Here is a 14,933-nt window from a genome sequence, read left to right as displayed (position 1 = left end):
GAAGTCACTCTAAAGGACATTTTACACTAATTCTGGATAGTTTAAACACTGGTGATAACAGCTAATGCAAGTGGGCAGGTGACCTCATCGCATGTTTGTGGAAGTGGATGACCGGATCTTCATCATGTGACATGTGTTCCACCTCCACCCAAACTCATTTGTTTGAATCTGAATTTGTATTTTTGCTTTGTATTGTATTTCGTGTGTTATTGTTTGTTGTATTTTGCATGGCGCCTTGATCAAACTGGAATTTGCGCCTTATAAGAAATTAATGTATGTATATAATTATGTATAAATGGTCCCAGTGACAAACTGTAGTCAAAATTGCTCAACGCGTATTATAGTTACGGTGGACACTTGCTAAATTGAAGAAGAAAAAGGAAGAAAGAACTTGAAAGGAAGAGACCCTTTGTCATTTTAGGACGACTGAAAGGACAAAAGAACATTAAATGAAGAAGCCCTTAGCCATTTTGGAAATGGCTGAAATAACAAAATGTTCTTACCAAGTATTGCAGTCATCTACTCTAGTATCAGTTTGGTTGTATTCTACTCCTTCGTAAATGCAAGGACATTCCATTGGGTCTATGCACTTATCGTTATGTTCCACCGTTCCGTTGGCACATTGGCATTTATCATCATCTGTCGAACTCTCAACAAAGGATGTACAATCAAATTCAGATGACCTATCAATTGAGCATTCCATATCCCTTTTGTGGCACGTTTTCCTACATACACAATCACTGGTAACTTTCCCTTCACTGCATCCAGATCGTTTGGACTCTTCTTGTTCATCTTCTGCATAAGAGGTGGATATTTATTAGTGGGTTTTAGCGGGTTCGCCGTTGGACAAGTTTATAATATTAGTGATTCTAGAAAATGTTTTTGGTGGCGGTGCGAACATGAATTTGGTGTATCTTTTGAAATGAGCAAAATCCACTCAGATGTGTTTTGGGCACAACAATTATACCGTACAGGCTCGCCTAATGGCCCACACGGACTCCTTTGCCTTGGGATAAATTACATTAAAAATAGAGAGCTCCCTTCTATGAAAATCAATGGTACTTAATGCCCTTATTTCCTGCTGAGATTTTTACAGGGGGGGGGGATTTACTTTGTGCCTAAAATGGTTAAGTCAAGGGAGCCCATATCATCACTAGGGGAATCGTTACGGTATAGGTATAATACAACAAAAATCCAACGAGTGGCCGGTATGCATCCTTGGCAGGGCTGTCAACTCTCACGCATTGGCCGTGGGTCACTTTCTCACGGTCTCACGCCAAGGTAGTATAATTAAAATATTTTTTTTTGTCCCAGACAAGAATCTGTTTTATTCGACTGCTTTATATTACAGGGAGTCTGTATAATCGACGATTGGTCGTATTGGGTTACCTTGTTTGTGGATTTTTGTGGTACAATAGAGACGTGGTGTATTTGCCGTGGTAGGGTACAGAAGCTTATATTGTTTCTCATCAATTTTGTTCTCTTTCTTAAGTCTAGCGAGGATGGCAGTTAACTTTCGCTTATACTTTGGGGTAGGATCCGCTTTCAGTTTTTCATAAGTTCTTTCGTCTTTCAGCATATCATGCACCTTTTTTTCATAATCTACTTTGTCTAAGACTACAGTTGACCTACCCTTGTCTGCGCCCATAATCAAGACCGAGTCATTTTTCTTGAGGGAATTGATGGCTAACCTCTCCTCTTTCGTGCTGTTAGACTGAGGGGGCTTCGCATTTCTAAGTACACCTACTACTTCAGCTCTAAGCGCCGGTCTTTCATCGGCAGGGATGAAACTGCAAGCTTTTTCCGTGGCAACAATAAATTCCTCATTGGGAATATGATCGCAACTTACCGCGAAATTGAGCCCTTTCTGCAGTACTTTCTCCTCCGGTTCCGACAGTTTGTGCTTGGATAAGTTAGTCACCCATTTTTTGAGTTGATTTTCTGAAAGATCTACATTGTCCTGGCGTTTTGGGGGGCGATAACTTTGCCTCACATTTCTCTTTCAAACGCTCGAGCTTCCGAATTTGTCGGGTTTTGCATTTTTCACTCTCCGCGACAGCTGTTTACATGGAAATCAACCTGGGTTTTCACTTCCGGGTTACGTATTTGACCCACTAAGTCACGTATTTGACCCACTTTTGAAGACTGGAAGTAAGACTACTCAAAACCGGAAGCCAGTTTCCCGGAAAAGTGGATCAGATGCTCACATCTGGTGAAGTCCTCCGACGAGATGGACGAAATATTAGTAAGTAAAAACTTACTGGTTTTGGCAAGCAAAATTACTAATTTGATTTGATGTACAGACCTGATGAATCTATTCACTGATGTTTAATACAGTTTCCAAAATTACGTCCCCGCCTAAAGTCTCAGCTAGCCCGGGTCCCTGGCTGCAGGGACTGCAACTGACAGGCGTATAAGTTGATCCAAATGAACAATGTAAATATAATTTCCATACAACGATGACAACGTTTCAAGTTCTGAACACTTACCTGTGCATGTATTTTTACATTCCCAATCCCGGGCTGTACTTGTACACTCGCTGCAAGATTAATAGAAAGGAGATTTAACAGTCATTGTATTCCAAAAATTACCCTCTTTAATCCAGGAGTAGGCTGGGCGCAATTGCTGCAAAACATTTCAGAATCGAACATTATCAGCACATTTAGATTTCTTTTTAAAATAAACATTTCCATGACTTTGATGAAAATGGTATCAAATTGCCCGATTTGCTTTAACTGCAATAAGGAATATTTTCATTAGGAAACGAATTTGGAGAAAACCTGTTAATAAAATACTATGCTGAGCCACCAGCCTGAGTGGTTCACGCGCCAGTAATTTCAGATGATTGAGCTCAGTAACACATCAAAATGTCTTCCAATTCATGAAAACAAATAGTTAATCAGCTTATCGGATTAAAAGCTTAGAGGGAAGGTCTTGCTGCTCCCCGAGTGTTTGTAATTATCAGAAGGTTTTCTCCAAATTCATTCATTCTCTAATGTGTACTTCCTAACATGTTTGGTTGCATAGATAAGACTAGAGATGTTATGTTATTCAGTCTTGTTTTTTTGTGGCACATTTTGGTGCATTTGCAATAATTATTGTTTTATAAAGTTGTAAGACAAAAACCTTGAGGAATTTAAGTATCAGGTCCCCAGAAGCAAAACAAACAGATATGGTAACAGCTGATTACCCTTTCTCACTCATCTACTAAATTAGTTCATCTCATCATGTTCATTTTCATAAAACACAAAAGTGCGACCCTCTCCAAACACCTAAATTAGCTAAAAATTTAGGACATGTTACAAAACTATATTTTCTAGAATTTCATAGAATAGTTTAAATGTAGCTTGTACCGTTGTTTTGTGGCATCTTTCAGAACGGAGCGGTCCGTTACCAATATAGCTCAATATTTTCGGTCAAATCTCCATTCAATTAACACGGGGAGTTGGCTAGCTATGAGCTAGCTATGCTTTGCCCTCACTCATATTCTACGAAAGTGCGACCCTTCTGAACATCTAACCTAGCTGTAATTTTAGGTCATGTTAGAGAAATATATTTGCTAGAAGTTTGGAGAATAGTTTAAATATTGACCGGTTATTTTTCACACAGTGATGTTAACTAGGCAAATGCAATATGCTTCTATTTTGTAGAGGTCACGCGTCAATGGTGAGAGCACTGTGTATTGTGTATAGGAAAACGGACAGTAACTGCAGTATGACTTTTGTACATAGCCAGAATGTCCAAATTATGATGCCATAGCGACATTATCCAAGTTATGTGGGGAATGCTTGTACTAAATTTTGTATCGTTTAAAAGGAGAGACCCATAACTATACATTGGTACCAAATCTAGAGGTATATGACGTTTATAATTGAAAAGAAAGAGGGAGGGGGTTACAACAATTTCTTTAGATAGAATAATTTTGCTACACTCTTATTTCAAAAGTTCAGATTACGCTGTTTACGAAAAAATAGTTTACGATTTTATGCAATTTCTGTTTAAACACACACATTTTCAAACAGAGAATTTCAAGATCCGTTGAATTTTTAAGCAATCGGGTTAGTTACGGGAAAAAAACCTCGTTGTTTGAAGGAGCATTTACAGATTGTGTGGGCATGGTCAAGGGACATTTTTAAAATGTTAATATTTTGATCTCTTGATGTGGTGCAATAAACATGAAACAACAAATGGAAGTTGCAATAACATGTATCTTGACAAAACATGACTTGTGAAATTTAGGAATTTCTGATCACTACTCAAAACTTTTAAAAATGTTTGGACTTTTTGTATGTGAATACCGTTTGGTTTCAAACACATTATGATACTAGATAAAATAACAATATAAAGCCTACAATCCTAATAAAGTGATATAAATTTACCTACAATTGTGATCCAAGCAGGACCTTGGAAAGCACTATGCCTAACAGACCCCGTAACATACGTGATCATTTGACGTTACAAAATATTTTTTCTTCATTTGAAGTTTGTACTCTATTGGGTCGATCACCATTTTTTTGTGCAAGCATTGAAACACAAAAATATACATAAATATGCTGAATGGCCCTTTAATACCGTATCCTGCGCCACGGGATTTACCCAATTTTGTTTAAAATGACATAGGTGAACACCACGTGTATGTGATCGTGTAGCTCATGCCTCCTAAAAATTCATTCAAATAGATAGGTTTTGTGTCATTTAGCCAAACTGGAGATTCGTTCGATAAGTTATGCATGGATTAAATTCTTTGAGACTTCAAAAATGAATATTTATGGGTTAATTTGCTAGCTTTATCAGCATTGTAAGTGTAGCGATGCATACGATGCATAGTCAGTTCAATACGGTAGTGTCATACTGCAGTTACTGTCCGTTTTCCTATACATAATACACAGTGCTCTTTCCCATTGACGCGTGACCTCTACAAATAACCTACGTTAAAAGAATGGGGATATGCCTAGTTAACGTCGCTGTGTGAAAAATAACCGGCCAATATTAAAAGTACTCTTCTAAAGTTCTAGAAAATATAGTTTTGTAACATGTCTTAAATTTTTAGCTAATTTAGATGTTTGGAAATATTCGTACTTTGGTGTTTTAGTTAATGTTATAGGTAATAGTACATTGCTTAGTTAACGTCGCTGTGTGAAAAATAACCGGCCAATATTAAAAGTACTCTTCTAAAATTCTAGACAATATAGTTTTGTAACATGTCCTAAATTTTTAGCTAATTTAGATGTTTGGAAATATTCGTACTTTGGTGTTTTAGGAATGATATGTAAACGACAGATAACACCAAAAAATATGAAGAAATTATTTCCAAACCGTGTTAAGTCTGCAAACCACCATGTTTCTCATTTTCAAGAACGCTGGTTAACAATAAGCAGAGTTTTGTCTCATTTCGTAAACAAAAGCCCCCACAGAATTGTTCTCTAGCGCTCGCTTTATAATCGTTCACCCAACTGAAACTATAATCCCAGCCATTGCTCCATTGTACGTGTAAAAGCAGAAACATGTGATGTGTGTATTTAACCAGAGAAGATATGATTTGAGTTGATCAGTTGAGCTGCTTTCAATAAGTGTTATCTTGGTTTAATAGCTTTTAATGGGGTTTAAGTCCTGCAAAGGTCGAATTGAATTCTACTGTAGACATGACTGCATCATGTACTGTATAATAATATACATGTATCTAATCAGTGTACATGGTGTATTATACCAGCAACGTGTGTGTTGAGAGAGATAGCGATGTTCATCGGTTCAGTATACACGTAATATATTTTGGGTCCACAACTTATAAACTGGGCTCAAAAAGAAATTTAAGTTTATTTTTTAACAGTGAGCAGTACATATTGCTTGTCATATTGCATTATAATCACGTTACTAGACAAACATAGTCTATAACTATGAGTGTGTGCTTCAAAAGACCTTTTTTGTTTAAATTATACATCATATTGTGAGAATGGTAATATAACTGTATATTTTTTGTGTACATCCGTCAGTTAGTTTTATAGGGTTTTAGCCGCTATCTTAGATTTGACTACTTAACCCGATCAATATTTTCCCCCAAAAGACACAAAATCCAGTAAAAGTCTGCTTTTAACACTAACAACGCACGACTAAACCCCACACAATAAAAACACGCACTTCATAACCTACAAATCATCACCACTATGAAAATTCACAACCCTAATACCTTAACGTAAAAAAACCCAAAAAAACCAAAAAAACACAAGAGGTGAATACATTAATATCCACAATCACTTATTTAATAAGTGCGGTTTCAATTATGACTATTTGAGAAGCCAACTACTACTTAAATGTCATGTTTTCCCGGGATGTTTTCCAAAGCCACATTTATTAGTTATAATTGGGTTATTTTTTCATATTAGATGCTGAAGCTTCTATAACAAAATGCTTTTACATTGATTGCGAATGCAATTTAAAATTAAAATGAGGAGGGGGGGGGGGTTGGAGTACAAATGTTTGGAACAATTTTGCCTACTCTTATCTCTAGTGGCCAGCACAGTCCTTATGTACAGAGTACTTACCATGTTCTGCAGTGTCCATCCCGTCTAACATGTCCAACAATATAGGCTTCGTCATTATGATAACATGGGCATTCGTTTGGGTCAATACATTCTTCATTCAGTTCATCCCAAACCTTAAAAACATCAACAAAGATATGTTCACTGGCTAAGGGCCGCTACAGTCTCCGAGTATTTCACATAGAATTGACGATTTAGCGTGTCTTTGTTATTTAATCTATGCTTATTTAATTTTTAAGTATTAAATGTTCCCACGTGGATTATGGCGGAAACAAAATAGTATGTCTGGTAGAAATCAGCGATTTTACGTCATTAAACATTTTTTTATCTGTTTCAAGTCGCGTGATATCTCATATCATTACAAATAGGTTGTAGGAGGGGATAGCATTTTTATTCAATTGTATTTATTTATTATCCAATATATATAGTGCTGAAATTTAAAGCATGTTCATTTCAAACAACTGTTTATGTATTTCATAAACCAACGTGAATCCGTATAAGAAAGTATAAGAAATTACGATGTATTTCTGTACTTCAGTGTCCCTTCAATTGCAAGCACACCAAAAGAGCGCTGTCTATGGTAATAATGAAGCCACTTTGTTACAAGGTGGCAATTGTTATAAAGATTGAGTTAAACAACTCAAAACCTCAACAAAATTGACAGTTAGCAGTGGACTTCGGGTATATATATAAATGCGCACGTGACATCTACAAGTCGCCATACCGTGTTCAACGATGTAAGGTACCCGGATGTACACAAATTCCACACGCAAAAGTATAGGCGAAATGATACATTACAAGGAAAATTGGTTTTGCAAAATAGTGGCATTGATTGCAAAGGGCAAAATAATTTGACCGGAAACATAAACTCTTTATTTGGATTTTCCATTACGGAAAAAACAAAACAATTAATGACGGAAAAGCTAGATATAGCTGTTTTAAAAACTTGTATTTCATTATTTCCGTGCTAAATGGGGGTGGCAACTGGCCATATTGATGACGAAATGTGATTCTTATTGGCGTTAAGGTCAGAACTGAGTAGCTGCCGGTGATGTTATTTGATAATTTTTGCACGTGAGTCGGGAGGAATGGGTCATAGATTTATTTATTTGGGAGTCAAGATAAGTATTTCCACTGCCCCCCCCCCCACCGTAGTGCCGCCACTGAATATAAACCCTGACCCTAATTTTAACGTAAATTGACAAAAGTATAACTTTAGCCCTTTTCGGAATAATGACCCTCTCGAACTTAATAGGCTAGATGTCCCCGCTCGACCTCCTCAACCCCACTTACTCATTCGCTCGCTCACATTCAATTAAGTATCAAAATGGACAAACACAAATTCAAAAATGTGTTTTCAGCACCATTTTGTGTCCCCCATGCTAAATCGGTAATCTGTAAACCCTTTGACGTACAATTTAGAGTATAAACACGTAGGTGACTGTACATGATCTAATCATCCCGGCTGGAAGATTTTGAGGACGACTCGTATACTATACATCACGCTGATACGTTATATGACAAGTTGACGTACAATCACGTACGTTATGCATGGTGTATTCAGCTAGTATGGTCGTCATACACATTATTGTCATGTTATTATATTCTGTAATTATATGCGTCAATTTTGTTCAGTTTGGTTCAAACGGCTTATAAAGTTTTACTTTACACGGAAGTGGAAACTTAGCAAAAAAACAATTAATTTATGAGTGTAAAAGGGGGAGGGTGGGTTTTGCCTAGCTGAAAGGGGGGAACAAATAATATTTATAAAATTATAAGGCTAAGAAAAAAAAGAAACCCTGTTCTACGGGTGACGGACCTTTCAAGTTAAATAACCCAAAAAATCACCAAAATATGTGAATAATTTGCAATTTGAGAAAACAAAAAAAAAATGTTCCTGAAATTTCCGAACTTTGGGTCGGCATTCATTTGTACCGAAAAATTTTATTTCCCAATTTGTTCAAAATCTGGGTCGGTCGGGCCCGTAGAACAGGGTTTACTTTTTTCGTCGTCTAAGTACATAAGTAATAATAAATAAATAAATAAATAAATAAATAAATAAATAAATAAATAAATAAATAAATAAATAAATACATAAATAAATAAAGAAATAAATAAAAATAAATAAAGAACAAATAAATAAAAAATAGTTATGGGGGGGTGCTGTGCAATAATCAAGATCCTTCGATATCCATGATTTATCCTTGCAAATTTATAGCATCGAATCACCAGCCAATGTTCCTTGCCAGTGCTAGCCACGAAACAAGGTCACAACTGTAGCTACTCCGTCAATGGTCGTCATTTCAGTGATTGACAGTGATGTAATGCAAATATGGCGCTGGCCATCTGGTCACATGCGCATTTATAAAAGCGCATTTATATATTAGGGTGATTCACAAAAAATGAAATTCGTATTTTTCAACGGGACACTCCCTCATTTTGTTCATTTTGATAATAAAATCATACCTGCAAAATATGAAAAAAATTCAAAAAAGTTTAGGGGGTGCTACCGGTCAATGAACTTTTGTACACAAAGTCAATGGGATTTATGAGCCATTTTCTTTACAACACAAAAAAGCCATGTTAATTTTCCCTGATTGTGCCAAAAATATTTGATCATAGTGTGAGTAATGTCCTTAAAATAAATGCTAAAGAAAATTGTAAAAATGTTAACCCGCTTTCCAGAAAATTGCATTTTTGTGAAAACTGTTACATTTGGGGCAAGGCAGTTGCTGGAACAGCCAAAATATTATGGTACTTGGCTAATATAAAGTTGTGTTTATATACATTTCTTTTCAACCATGGTGAATCTAATCCTTCATGTGGTCATTCAATTCAAACAAATCAAATCTTCATCAGGTATGGCCATAATGACCACCCCTGATACAGATGTATGGATTTTGATAGTTACTATTACATAAGATTTCAAAAGCTGGTATCACCATTGGGGTAAACTAATATGTGAAGAATTTTAATCTTTTTTTTTTATCAACAGTTCAGTTCAATAAGGTATAAATTTGGGGTGCCTGGTGGGATTCCAGGGGATATCCCAGGGTATTCTTTTCTTGAGCTACACTCCCTCTGTCACTTTTGAATTTTGTTTATTATTACAGTCAACTATGAACTTTAATTTGGTAAAAACCCATGTTTTCACAAAGTTAGGTATATCATTGAACATTTACTTCAGTTTTGCAAGCCTGGTAGACTTTTTAGGCCCTGAAATAAGCGTTTGAAATTTTTGACAAAAAATCCCATTGACTTTGTGTACAAAAGTTCTTTGACCGGTAGCACCCCCTAAACTTTTTTGAATTTTTTCATATTTTGCAGGTATAATTTTATTACCAAAATGAACAAAATGAGGGGGTGTCCCGTTGAAAAATACCAATTTCATTTTTTGTGAATCACCCTATTATATATATAACCGAAGTCTACTGATTAGGTTATGAGGGTGACGTGATATTGACAAAGTTCATTGACCAACAGTTGCCTTCGACTATCTAAATTTGGCTAATGTTGAATATGGGGGTGTTTGTGTGTATGTGGATATGTTTGTAAAGGGCAACCTCAGTTTTGATCCCAGCCCCGCCAAATTCTCACGGGAGATCGAGTAAAATACGTGGAGTCTTTAAAGCTACATTCGGATGAAATCTGAGGTCGAAGGTCAAAGGTCAACCTTTAACTTGGTCCGATTGGGCTGTAACTCGGTGGTTGGAATCATTGATGTGAGGGGAATGCGGAGATCACATTTGGTAGAAGTCGGTAAAGAATTGGGTCAAAAAGTCAAAATGGGATTTTTTGTTTTATCAGTGTCCAAGTAACTATGGTAACACCTGAGTTGTTATTGCACTTGACGTCTCTGTTCATCTTTCAATAGCGCTGTATGTTATAAAAGGCAATGTCTTGCACTTTGGGATTTCTTAATCCAAGAAAGGAAGAGTATCAGTAAAATAAGTAAATATATAAATTAATTTACTTACTATTCTTCGCAAACTGGCCCTGCTGTTGATGTCGAGTGATCAATTTATTTATATCTTTATTTATTTATTTATTTATTTATTTATATAAATATTTTTTTATTCCCGTGTAGATTTATTTATTTATATAGGGGTTGTGTACGAATCATGAGCCATGGGGAAGAGAAAATAGGGTGGGGGTGCACAGCCCACATGTATATTTATTTATTTATTTATTTATTTATTTATTTATTTATTATTTTATACATATTATTTGTTTCCATTTACGGCTCTAATTAATTATTTGTTTTTTATTTATTTGTACTTGAAGGACAAAATACGTCTCCGAGCAAAATGTTTTTGAAGGATATGCTACTAGTAACTGAGTCGATACTCTTCCATTGTTATCTCTCAGTGGCCTGATTCCATTTGAAATTGAAGTTTAAGACTCAAACTATTAAACTGTATCTTTAATAGTAAATAAAACATAACTATTATAGGATAATAGCTAGGTCAAAACCTGTACGCCACTATGTGAAACGGAAAGTTTGAAAAATCACTCTACGCCACTATGTGTTGCGACCGACGAATTAATTAATTATTTGTACCGTCCCCTTTCCCATTCTGTGTAAAATGCAACTTTATAAACCATTTCAACCAAATTAACGTATACATTTACAATAAATAATACCACGACAGTAATGTGTATGACGATCTAACTTGACACACTGGCTTAATAAACCATGCATCACATACACACTTTCATGTACGTTAATCTGTCAAGCAACGCGTGATCGTGGTATTCGTAGTATAATACATCCTCCAGGCTAAATGCTAACACCAACATTTCTTTAAAAAAGCTAATCAAAGTACCATGTATTTATCCGGCGTTACTGAAAAAAAAAATTCAAATTGTTTTTAATTTTCACCGAGAAAATTAATTTTAAAGCAAAAACGTATTGTGCTGATGGTAGAGAATTGTGCTGATGATAGAGGATGGTGGGTAGCGTTCTGAGTGAATTGATTATAGTCGGGTATCTACCAGGCTTTAATGTGCATCCCCCCAGGACTCTACCAAACCAACTTTTTTAGCTTCCTTGTATGGTCCTATAACATATTCAAGATGTTAACAAACAATATTTCCCGGCACTCCGGCCATATTCAAGGTTAAAGGTCAACACAGGGGTCAAATTTCAAAGTTGCTCAAATAACAAGCACACCAAATTATTCCTCTCAATGCAAGGATTCAAAAAAAGTATAGTTTGACCTACCTGCGACATACCGTTCTTGAGTTATAAGCAAAAAGGTCAAATTTTGGCGGTGGTCAGTTTTTTTGGCCACACAGGGGCCAAAAAATTAAAAATGCTCCGATTTCAATGCAAATGGTCTCAAATTGCTCGTCATGTAAAAACAAGCCAAAAAAGGAATTGTTTGCACAGTCTAAAATGCTTTGTTATTAACAAAATTGGCCATAAAGGTCAATCCCCCATTACAGCCTATTGACCACAACCTATGTTGTGACGTTTCCTAGGTAACGAAACATCCTACATGGTTACAACTATTCCTTATTTGACTTATTTTTACATAACAAGCAATTTGAGACCAATTTCGTTCAAATTGGAGCATTTTTAATTTTTGGCCCATGTGTGGCCAAAAAAACTGACCACCGCCCAAAATTTGACCTTTTTGCTTGTAACTCAAGTACGGTATGTCGCAGGTAGGTCAAACTATACTTTTTCTGAATCCTTGCAATTGGACCCCTGTGTTGACCTTTAACCTTGAATATGGCCGGAGTGCGGGGAAATATTTTTTGTTAACATCTTGAATGTGTTATAGGACCATAAAAGGAAGCTAAAAAAGTTGGTTTGGTAGAGTCCTGGGGGGGGGGGGGTGCACATTAAAGCCTGGTAGATACCCGTTTTTATTCTGTTTTCTTCAGTTATTGTACAATGTACATAGTACTATAAGTAAAATCAAATATTTTTAGTGTATTTAGACTAATTAGTCTCTCATGTACCTTTATTATTATCATCATTATTCCAGATTGTTTTTTCTATATAAATTTTTGTATATATAAGGCAGTTATTACGGCATATTAAAGGCACCAAGCACCATAAGTCACTTTCATAGGTACATTTAATGGGTATGCACAAACGCTAGTACTTTTAATCATGTTTTAAATGTTGTTTCCACCGAGTAGGCCTCAAAGTACATTCTGCCAACTGTTGAAGGGCGAGGCCCGAAAATTCGTGTAGTAAATTTTCTTTTACAACATTTCATTATTCTGTTTATAGCAAGGCCACTAACCTTATTATCTTCAAGGCAGTAACATCCTTCATTCATTGATGACTTCAATTGTTCTAAGAATGGATCACCGGCTAATCCTTTGCAAGTTGAATATAAGAACTCATTTCCTTGTCGATAATGAACTGTTCGGTTATCGTAACATATATATTCTGCAAATTAATTTTCAAAAAGTAAAATTTGAACATAAAGACTCGTTTTCTTTTTATATATTTATAAAAGCCAATAATTAAGTAAACGACAAAGACATATTCATTGTCCTCATGCTCATTATACAGTCTCTACTCCCCATTCCAGAAAAATACAGAACTAATTTTTTGGGATTAAAAAATATTATCCTGTTTTGCCAAATGAAACATAGCTAAATCCTAATCCTTTAGTTAATCCTAAATGGCAATAAAAGTCAAATTTTAATATTTGGCCAATTTTTGGAAATAAGGGCCAAAAACATGCATTTTTAGGGTGTTTTTCGTATGCTGTAACAATCAAGCCCAAAGACTTGCATCAAGACTAATTTCAGTTTATGCAGTATCAAGACTAATTTCAGTTTATGCAGTCTAATTTTTGGAAAAGACATGTTTCATTCTGATAACCGATAATTTCATTAAAGAAACACAAAAAAGTGAAAATTAGAGCAAAATTTCGGCATATACTCAAGATTTTAAATGCTTAGACTCGTTCCAAGTCTTTGATTTTTGTGACTCGATTGTCAGAAAATATGCCGAAAATGTATGTTTTTGGCTCTTTTTTCGAGAAATTAGTAAAATAGTGATTTTTTTTCTTTTATTGCCAGTTAGGACTAACTAAAGGATTAGGATTGAGCTATGTTTCATTGGGCAGAACGTGATAATATTTCTTTAATCCCGAAAAATTAGTGCTGTATTTTTCTGGAATAGGGAGTAGATCATCTGTTAATAAGCTATTCAAATTTGTGTCAAACATGACGGAAGTAATAAAAAGAAAACGCAATGAAGGTGGTACTACACCCCTTGATAAATTTGCGACATTTTTCTCAAAATATAATAACACACTGGTAACAAAAGTTATATATATTGCAGGGGGGGGGCAAGGAATCCAGTTACTACACTGGAATTTCAGTGACTCAAGACAAGCGGTTTGTATCGTTATTTATGAAGAAGAAAAGAGGTACCGCTAGAATTTACCTCATTTCTTAACATATATGATGAGCTATATAATGAATTATTGTTTTTGAGAAAAATGCAAAATCAGTCACAAAATTTATCAGCATGATGCAGTCATGTCTACAGTAGAATTCACCTCGACCTTTGCAGGACTTAAACCCCATTAAAAGCTATTAAACCAAGATAACACTCGTTGAAAACAGCTCAACTGATTAAATCATATCTTCTCTGGTTAAATACACACAACATATGCTTCTGCTTTACACGTACAATGGAGCAATGAGCTGGGATTATAATTTCAGTTGGGTGAACGATTATAAAGCGAGCGCTAGAGAACAATTCTGTGTGGTCTTTGTTTACGAAATGAGACAATACGTGCGTATTGTTATAGAAGCATGGTGGTTTGCAGACTTAACGCGGTTTGGAAATAATTTCTTCATAATTTTTGGTGTTATCTGTCGTTTACATATTCTTCCTAAAACACCAAAGTACGCATGTTCCAAACATCTAAATTCGCTAAAAATTTAGGACATGTTACAAAATTATATTTTCTAGAATTTTAGAAGAGTACTTTTAATATTGGCCGGTTATTTTTCACACAGCGACGTTAACTAGGCAATGTACTATTACCTATAACATACACTAAAACACCAAAGTACGCATATTTCCAAACATCTTAATTAGCTAAAAATTTAGGACATGTTACAAAACTATATTTTCTAGAACTTTAGAAGAGTACTTTTAATATTGGCTGGTTATTTTTCACACAGCGACGTTAACTAGGCAGATCCCCATACTTTTAACGTAGGCTAGTTGTAGAGGTCACGCGTCAATGGTAAGAGCACTGTGTATTGTGTATAGGAAAACGGACAGTAACTGCAGTATGGGGGTGTAGTACCACCTTAAAAGCCTCCACTCTCATCTACTTGTATATATTACTACGAACAGAATAGCACATTTATTTCTTCAGTAGATGTGAAAGATTGTCCATACATCAC

At 35.5% G+C, this 14,933-nt stretch overlaps 1 protein-coding gene across 1 annotated transcript in view; it reads right to left on the bottom strand.

The window, feature by feature from the left end:
- Positions 1-14,933, bottom strand: part of LOC140150210 (uncharacterized) — a 186,253-nt gene that overhangs the window by 62,588 nt on the left and 108,732 nt on the right. The window contains exons 17-20 of the mRNA XM_072172216.1: positions 12,797-12,945; positions 6,540-6,652; positions 2,490-2,539; positions 504-795 (exon numbers count right to left, since the gene is read on the bottom strand). Coding sequence (XP_072028317.1) covers positions 504-795; positions 2,490-2,539; positions 6,540-6,652; positions 12,797-12,945 — 604 coding nt within the window. The remainder of the gene's footprint in view (positions 1-503; positions 796-2,489; positions 2,540-6,539; positions 6,653-12,796; positions 12,946-14,933) is intronic.

This window comes from Amphiura filiformis, chromosome 4, assembly GCF_039555335.1.
Source record: "Amphiura filiformis chromosome 4, Afil_fr2py, whole genome shotgun sequence".
Classification (NCBI taxonomy): domain Eukaryota; kingdom Metazoa; phylum Echinodermata; class Ophiuroidea; order Amphilepidida; family Amphiuridae; genus Amphiura; species Amphiura filiformis.
This window is presented reverse-complemented; position numbering and strand designations above follow the sequence as displayed.